This window comes from Alosa alosa, chromosome 21 (assembly GCF_017589495.1).
Source record: "Alosa alosa isolate M-15738 ecotype Scorff River chromosome 21, AALO_Geno_1.1, whole genome shotgun sequence".
Lineage (NCBI taxonomy): Eukaryota > Metazoa > Chordata > Actinopteri > Clupeiformes > Clupeidae > Alosa > Alosa alosa.
In genome coordinates, this window is record NC_063209.1 from 27,494,475 (window position 1) to 27,503,318 (window position 8,844).

The following is an 8,844-nucleotide window of genomic DNA, read 5'->3' on the forward strand; positions in this document are numbered from 1 at the left end:
GAGCCAGTGAAAAGACCAAAAAGATGGTTTTCAAATTTCTATGATTTTGGCAAGCACTACAGGAACTACAAGCAAACATGACATGAGCAAACAAGGACATATGAAGATGTAAAAGTTTGCAAATGGTTTGTGAATAGTAATGGTCTACCTTTAGACTGGCAGTGGCATCACACAGACATCACCAGACATGAACACTGAAACTTGATTTCTGATAAATCCCTTGATAATGTACTAATTGTTTATCCCCAGTTAACATGCATCCCATTAAGATCCACGACACCGGATAGGTTTGTCCTCAATTTGTGGTGTTCCACCTCCTTGATAACAGCGGACATTGTGAATGTGTCCATCTGCATACTGAAGGCCTTTCTGACCTCTGTTTTTTGAATATATCAATATTACTTGACGCCCAGAAATTATCCAGCATACACTGTTGCACTCGGCTAAATGGGGGTGCTGCATCCCCATGTTGAACACGCGTTCTCGCACACTTTCCTGCAAACTTGTCCGACTTAGCAACAGTAACTATGGGACTGACAATGGGAGGAGGGGCTTGGGATCGGTCAATTGATATTGCATTGACATTATTGTTATTATTACTACTTTTCTTAATAATGTAGACTTACCAACTTTTTAAAACTGTTTACTGTTAATTTTAACAATTGTATTGTTATATATTGTAAGTCGCTTAAAAAAAGTGTCTGCTAAATTCCATAAACATAAACACAAACAACAGAAGAAACACATAAACACTGTGTGTGTGTGTGTGTGTGTGTGTGTGTGTGTTACATCCAGTAGGCTAGAGGTTCGGGTAGGACACAAGCAAAAACGCTAACGGGTTTAAACTGTAGTTTAATGTTCAGAGGAAACAAAAACCCCTTCAGGCAAAGCAGCAGGGAATGGCAGAGCAAGAGATGAAAGTCAATAATGAGTGAAGACAATACTCAAGGTCCAGGGCAAACAATCCAAAAACACTAATACAAAATCGTGGTCAGAAAGCAGTCCAAAGTTCCATAACAAAGTTCAGTCCAAAAAGTAAATCCACAGGGAAAGAGTAGCAGAGCAGCAGTAGCAACGAGAGACGTGGCAAAATAATTCCGCACTGAAAGAGTCTAAGAACCCAGCCTAAATACTGTCCCTGATTAAGCAATCAGACACAGGTGTGCTGACCAGCAGAGCAGGTAGACGGGAGATGCGGTAGGTCAGCAGCAAAACATGGCACAAGTGCAGCCAGGCAGGTAGATACAGGAAAACCTGGCTCAGGATCTGGAAGGTCCTGGACGATTTGTGACTGTGTGTGTGTGTGTGTGTGTGTGTGTGTATGCGTGCAGGAATTTTATATTTAAAACATTACTGACTTTTTTTTCCTGTTCTCTCTACAGGCTTGATCACAACCTCATAACAGAAGAAGGCTGTGCTGCTCTTGCTTCAGCTCTGACATTAAACATCTCACGCCTAAGAGAGCTGCATCTGAAAGGGAATAAACTTGGAGACTCCATTAAGAAGATCGCTGGTCTACAGAGGGATCCTAACTATAAACTACAGACCCTGGTGTGAGTAAAACTATTTGACATAATATAATGTGGAATAATGTGCAGAAATATTGATTCAAGTGATATAACGGAATATGAAATATTGAGTAATGAAACAGAAATATTGATGGTAGTACACTTACTTTTTCTGCATTACTTTCAAGTGTACTACCCATTAACCCAGACTCACATTGACAGGGTAGAAACTATATGTGCCTTAAAAAGTAGAAACTATATGTGCATTAAAGAGCAAAACAATTACTTATCTGTAGTCATACTAACCCATTGTCTGGCCAAAGAAACAGAGCAGTGGAGGGTTACAGCATATTAAAGTTTATAATCACAATGATTCTGACACTGGTTCAGAATGGCTCTGAACCACTGTGGGAGGGGTGGGGCATGATACGAGTTGTTATTGGGCCAGTCTAGTGTCAGTATAGAAAATGAACCAATGGGTCGCTGACTGTCCTTGCTTTGGGCCGATTGTTTCCCATGTTATAAAATAACGATAACAAATAATAATTTAATTTGATCGGCCCAAAAGGCACGCCAGCCCACAGGGAAAATGCCCGGTATGCAAGATGGCCAGTCCAGCCCTGGTAACAGAATGTTTACTACCAAAATCTATTGCTATGATGCAGAAATACAGTCTAGTGACTAGAGACAGCTTTCTAGAGACTTCTGGCATATAGTTAACCAACAGCTTTACTTATAGACATTAGGCTAAGTGGACATACAGTCCACTTAGTGCTCAGTGACAAATGTCTCAGATACAAAGAGGTGCTAGATGAATGTGCATTTTAATCTGGAACATTATCCAAAATACACAAAGGAGGGCATGGATGGACTAAGAACCACGATAAACAGGCCAAGCCATACAGGACCTAGAATGTAGTAAACACGGACACACATTTGAATAAATATGGCTCAGTATATTTAAGAGAATGAGAGACTTCATAATATATTTACTGTAAGCATTCGTACCATCATTATAAGTGCACTGACATCTCCCTGTAAGCCTATATTTTATATTCGTGTGGTTGTCTATAGAGCCGACTACGTCACGTTTGGGTAGCAACGGGCATTTTAGCGGTACGCTATAGGAAGATACAGCCATTACTAATGAGAAAGTTGTTAGCAACAAGAGGAGATAAGAAAAGAAATGGACTGTGATATAAGCAAATGTGAGCTTCTTCACAACGACAAGATGTACAAGAAGACAACAGACTGTTACTTAAATAAAATAAAGACCATTAAATGCTGTAGATTGGCTTCTGTTCTGTGGGCTGTGTAACATTGAGTTAAAATGAGTTTGCCTACTGATGTTACAAAGCTGTAACATACAGTACTACTGCCCGTGCAAACACCCCTATTAACACTTTGAGTGCCAAAAACGCAATATTGCGTTTTTAGCTTTTTTTTATTACAAAAATAGACACTCTAACACACCTTATGTGCGATCAAAATAGATGACGATCGAAAACTCATGAAAAAGCACGATCTGGACATTTTATCATAACTCGGCTTTTGATGGTTGCCGCTTTGGGTCGAATACATGCACGTTAGGTCAAAACCAGGCCATTTTCGTGAGTTTATCACTAGGTGGCAGTTTCTCCAGGTCTCACTAGGCCACTTCCCGGAAACCTTACAGGCAACACTTCATATTTCATGAAAGACGCTAAATCTCCATTTCTAGAAAAAAAAACAGGGATTTTGATGAAAACTAGCCACTGTTTAGCTTGGGATTTCTCAGGAACAGAGGCATGTAGAAATAAATGGTTTGTACCCACTGAGAGCTTAAAGTCTTGCCTTTCGAGGGAAACAAGCCATAGTATGTGTCCATAACAAAGAATACGTTGTGGCTCTACAAAAATCTTCAACAATGATCTAGATTGCTGGCACTCTGGGCCAAAGCTTCCAAAAACTGCATGGCATTCAAAGTGTTAAGTTGTTTTACATTCACTGGGTAAAACAGACATAGTTATATATCCATAGAAATCCTTCCCATGTTGGCCAGCATTTGTGATTACATGTTGAACCTGTCAGTAGCGGAAAAAAGAGGTCGATTTAAAGATTTGAAATCCATTGGATTTCTATATGTACAGTAGCCACCGATACCACTATTCCCACACAATTTTTAGCGGTTTTACGACACAATCGAGTCGAGTCGGCTTTTATTGGCAATTTCTTTACATGCACTGGTCATACAAAGAATTGAAATTTCGTTTCTTACTTTCCCATGCAGACATAGATTTTCATACTTTAAATACAGACATAGACATACTTTAGACATAGACATAGCCATAGACAATAAACATTAAATTAAAGTGCGAGACTGAAATATAGAACATGTATGTATCAAAAATAGAAATATAGGACATATATATAAAAAAAAAAAAAATAGAGGTAGTTGTGTATATTTATATAGTCTTAACAGTTACATGAAGTTTAAACTTGTGCTTGTGTGACCTGTATATTTACATTGATATGCAGTAATTTCAAGTATATCAGGCTTGATGTGAAGCAGAACCCAAGCAGCAATCCCGAGCTCTATTGAAATAAAAAAAATAGGGTTAAAGGACAGATAACTAACATTAAGGGATGTATTTTGACAGAGATAATGACCGCTGGAAGCAGCCATTGAGACAGTGGAAAAACAAATCATGCTGTTTATCAATTAAAATCATGCACATACACCACACACACAAACCTCAAATGCTGTTCAGTGTTTGGTGTTATTCTGTGCAGATCACTTTAAAGCAACAAATGTGGAAATGTTGTGTGTGTTTTGGTCTCTTCCAGATTGGACGAAGGTGGTTGGATGAAATGGCTTGGTTGGTGATGCTTCCTCAACTCTGAGTGTGCCAGATAGTGGTAGTGAGGGAGCCCATCCACGGCAGGAAGAGCTAGGAGATGGCCATAAGGAGATAAGGCAGTGCAGTATAGACATAATATTTTCAAGATCGGCCAATGTAATACAATTTGAAGAATAGGCTATATGCTGCCTCACAGAAAGAGAAAATTAAGTATCATGTAGTATGAGCTCATCATCTGCTACTGTTTTTGTCTGAACGTTGGTATTTGTTTATGTTTTGTCGTTAATAAGGACCATAGGATGTTGTAGACCCTACTTTACTCTAAGCTTGAAGTAGTTTATATTTACAAAACAAAAAAAGCATGCACACATACATGAGGTTGACATAGCAAGCAACACAGATTACAAAGATTTTGATTTATACACATTGTGAACAAGAACTCACTCTTGTGTGTGTGTGATCATCTGCATTCTTTTAATTGATTTATTTGTCTTTTCTATGTCTGTTAGTTCTGTTTTATTTGTCGACATAAATGTTGACTGTTTTGTACAGATATTCTTAAGTGCACTTTCCATAATGAAATAGCTTAGCTGAAGCAGACAAACATCCATAGAGTAATCAATTATGGGAAAATGATGTTATGGTAAGATGTGCTACAATTGTGTCCATTTTATTCTGTGTTGTTTAGTATGAGTGTAGGTGTAACTTTAGAGAATTAGGGAGATTCCAATGTGTTTTTCAGGAGTGTATAACAATGTAAACATTCCTGGTGAGATATTTTATTTGTAATATTACTTACTATAAATATGTGGACTGTAAATACCACTGTCTCTGGTGCTGAAATGTGATTAAACTGATGTTATTTTGGTAATTTGTAGTGCTGCAATCTGTTGCTTAACAGCTGTCCAGCCAGACAGCTGACCCGTACCTCGGTCTTCAGACCTGTAGCTGTCATAGACTAATCCTGATCAACAGACAATTAGCTATATCACTATATTTTGAATACCCCATTATTGTTCCATGAATCAGAAAATGTTTTAATTCAGAACAACAAAAATGTGCCTTATTTTTAGGGATAAAATTATCTATAAATCAGGCTATAAATGATATATAAACATACCCCTCTGGCAATCATAAGATCGATGTTCGAGTCCCATCTGCATTGTCTCAGTCCACCCAGCTGCACAATGAGTACCAGCTTCTGCTGGGGGTTCCCTGCGATGGACTGATGCCCCTTCCAGGGGGAGTTTACAGCTCTTGTTCGCTAAGCATCACAAAAAACGGACTTGAGCGCCGGCCCGATTGGCCTCCATGGCTAAGAACGGATTAACTCACCATCAAAATGACTTTGAAGCTGTTATATTGAGATAAAAATGTGCATAGGATGCCTTAAAAGACTTGGTCATTTGGCAAGGTGGCAAGTAAAATAGGTAGAACAGAAATCAACATTCCCGAAAACTGTTTTTGTGGAGAAGATTTACATGGACCCAAATAATCACATACAGTATGTAATTTGGCCTTCCCCTCTAAACTCTCATAAATTAGATCCATGTGGAAGATTTAAGGAAAGTGAGGAATCTGATAATCCTAATGGTGAAAATATGACAAACTATGTTTTAGTGGCCTATGATGTTTGACATTTTCCTATTTCCATTTATTCATTTGGCAGAAATGTAATTTATCAACCATGTAAACAATGAGGACTTGAATAACACGTAGACGTAACACTGAAACTGGTGAGACATTGACTCATAATAACTAGTTTTAAGTCCTTTTAGGCAAGTCCCTCCACTCGGCGGCCATATTGCAACGCCTTTTGGGCACTTATCGGGCATCCTATTCGGCTAAAATGCGCGTGTGCAAGGCTTCATGACACCGATCTTGCTCCAGCGGCGAGTTCACAACACATGATTGGCTCAATGTATTCACATGTCGACGTTTTGCCGATGAAGGGGTGTGATATGTGTAGACAACGGCCATATTGGAGTTACAAACTAGCCCCATGCAATTCTATGGAGGATTTTTGGAGTGCTGTGTCTCCTCATTAGAAAGTGTCTGGTTTAACCCATTTACATGTCATAACTAAAAAACAATAAATAGTTACTAACAGTCAGTTGCTTGGTACAATTCTCAAATCAAAACTAGTTCAACCTCCGTATCATCTTGTCACTTGTGCACATCATAAATACAAATCTCTGCACATCCATGCAATTACTTGTGTACAATTGTCTGTTTTTCACTTTTTTTGAACAGGCCTTCTCCCAAATATATTTAAGCTCCTGACAGTGACAGGACATGACCGTGAATTACATGGTTTGGCAACAGACTGCAGCATAAACAGTACTGTAAAAGTTTACAGAAAGTAGGAATTTTGTCTGATCTACAATCTCCCTCATGCAATGTGTAACTTTTTACTGTTGAAATTGATATATGTCAAAAACGGCAGCCTTGTGCACCTCTCATAATGCACTCAGCAGTAGTTAACTGTTATATTGACGACATGGCTAAGCATTTGACCATCTTATTCATAATAGGTGCACAATAACTTTTCATTCTGATGGCACTGGCATGTAGCCTGGCCCCGCCCACCTAGATCTTCTTTCAGGGAGATCTAGTCTGGAACACCATAGCTCATAACAGAAAAATGTCAGGCCAATCAGCGACGAGAGGGGAAAACGAAACCAAAACTTATTATGATAGATGAACAGTAGTAGCAACACCTGCAAACATCAAAGAATGCAGTTGGAAAAATGCAGAAAACAGCTAAGGTAGACCCACCTTGTTTCCTGACTGTTGATGCTGCTTATTGTCAGTTTGCAAAGTTGGCATAAACATTTGCAGTTTACTCACTTCTCGGTAACACTTTATAATAACTACACACAATTCATCATTTATTAAGCCTTTGTTACTTATTAGTTGATGGTTTGTTCATCATTAGTAATTTCTTGTTCATACTTAATTCATCATCAGTAAAGCATTTGTTCACACAATTATACATGGTTTGTTCATAGTAAATAAGCCTATCCAAAAAATATGTTTGTAAGTACATGATTTATACTTAATAAGTAATGAAACAACCACTTGCATTTTCTTATTATAAACCAGTTGCAAACTATTACAAAATGCTTTGTTCATCATTTGTAAAGCATTGTTCCTATGTAAATTCTCATAAATAAAGTATTTGTAGACACAGTTATAAATGGTTTGTTCATAGTAAATAAGCCTATATCTAAAATATGTTTATGAATTATTGTTAATACTTAATCAATTATGCAATATACACATGCACTAATGATTAGTTAGGGTGAGGATACATATTTTATAAACCACTTCCTAATACTATAATTCATGATTAACTCAGGGGTTACAAGTGGTTAGTTAATGATATTTTGTGAGCTTATCTAAAGTGAGGACTTTCTATGCCTTGCAACACATTTTCAAATGAGTTGTAAAGATTACATTCACATTCATTCATTTAGCAGACAAGCGATGTATACATTGACATAACAGTGAAAGCCGGGAATCAAACCCCCAACTTTTCAGGCTACTGCATGCTGGTCCAGCTCCTTATCCACTACACTACCTTGGCCCAGATAGAAATGCCCACAATTATGCAAGAGTTTCTGTTTCTTCTACTACACACTGTTATTAAACATCTGTAAACTATTATTAAATGCTGTATTCTTCGTTTTTAAAGCATTATTCCTACATTAATTCTCATCTGTAAATCATGTTTACACACAGTTAAAAATGGTTTGTTCATAGTAAACACACATATCTATATTATATTTTTGAATTTACTGTTATAATACCACCGGGCAGAGGTAGTGTAGTGGATATGGAGCTGGATTAACATGCAGTAACCCATAAAGTTGGGGGTTCAAACCCTGACGTCCACCAATGTGGCCTTGCCCTTTAATTTCATTGACGTGTAAGTCGCTTTGGGTGAAAGTGTCGGCTAAATGAATAAATGCAAGTGTAAACTTTATAACTCATTTGTAAATGTGTTGCAAGGCATAAAATGTCCTCACTTTAGATGAGCTCGCAAAATATCATTAACTAACCACTTGTAACTTCTGAGTTAATAATGAATTATAGTATTAGGAAGTGGTTTATAAAATATGTATCCTCAACCTTACTAATCATTAGTGCATGTGTATGTAACAACCGTTAAATAATGAAAATATTACTTAATCAAAAACATATTATTGCATCATGTATTAAGTATTAACAATAATGTAGAAACATATTTTAGATTTAGGCTTATTTACTATGAACAAACTATTTATAACTGTGTGAACAAATGCTTTACTGATGATGAATTAGAAATTACTAATGATGATCAAACCATTAACTAATAAGTAACGAATGCTTAATAAATGATGAATTGTGTGTAGTTATTATAAAGTGTTACCAATAAATCAAATAATTCCCACCATGGCCCTTTCAGGGCTCTGTATAGCCTACTGCAGCAACAAATTGCCTGTTCAACCAAT

At 37.3% G+C, this 8,844-nt stretch overlaps 1 protein-coding gene across 7 annotated transcripts in view; it reads left to right on the plus strand.

The window, feature by feature from the left end:
- LOC125286794 overlaps positions 1-5,217 on the plus strand; it is a 140,825-nt gene extending 135,608 nt beyond the window's left edge. For all 7 annotated transcript variants that reach the window (XM_048232071.1, XM_048232070.1, XM_048232072.1 and 4 more), the window contains 2 exons: positions 1,383-1,553; positions 4,335-5,217. In XM_048232071.1, coding sequence (XP_048088028.1) covers positions 1,383-1,553; positions 4,335-4,374 — 211 coding nt within the window. In that variant the 3' untranslated portion in view covers positions 4,375-5,217. The remainder of the gene's footprint in view (positions 1-1,382; positions 1,554-4,334) is intronic.
- Positions 5,218-8,844: the final 3,627 nt, after the last annotated feature.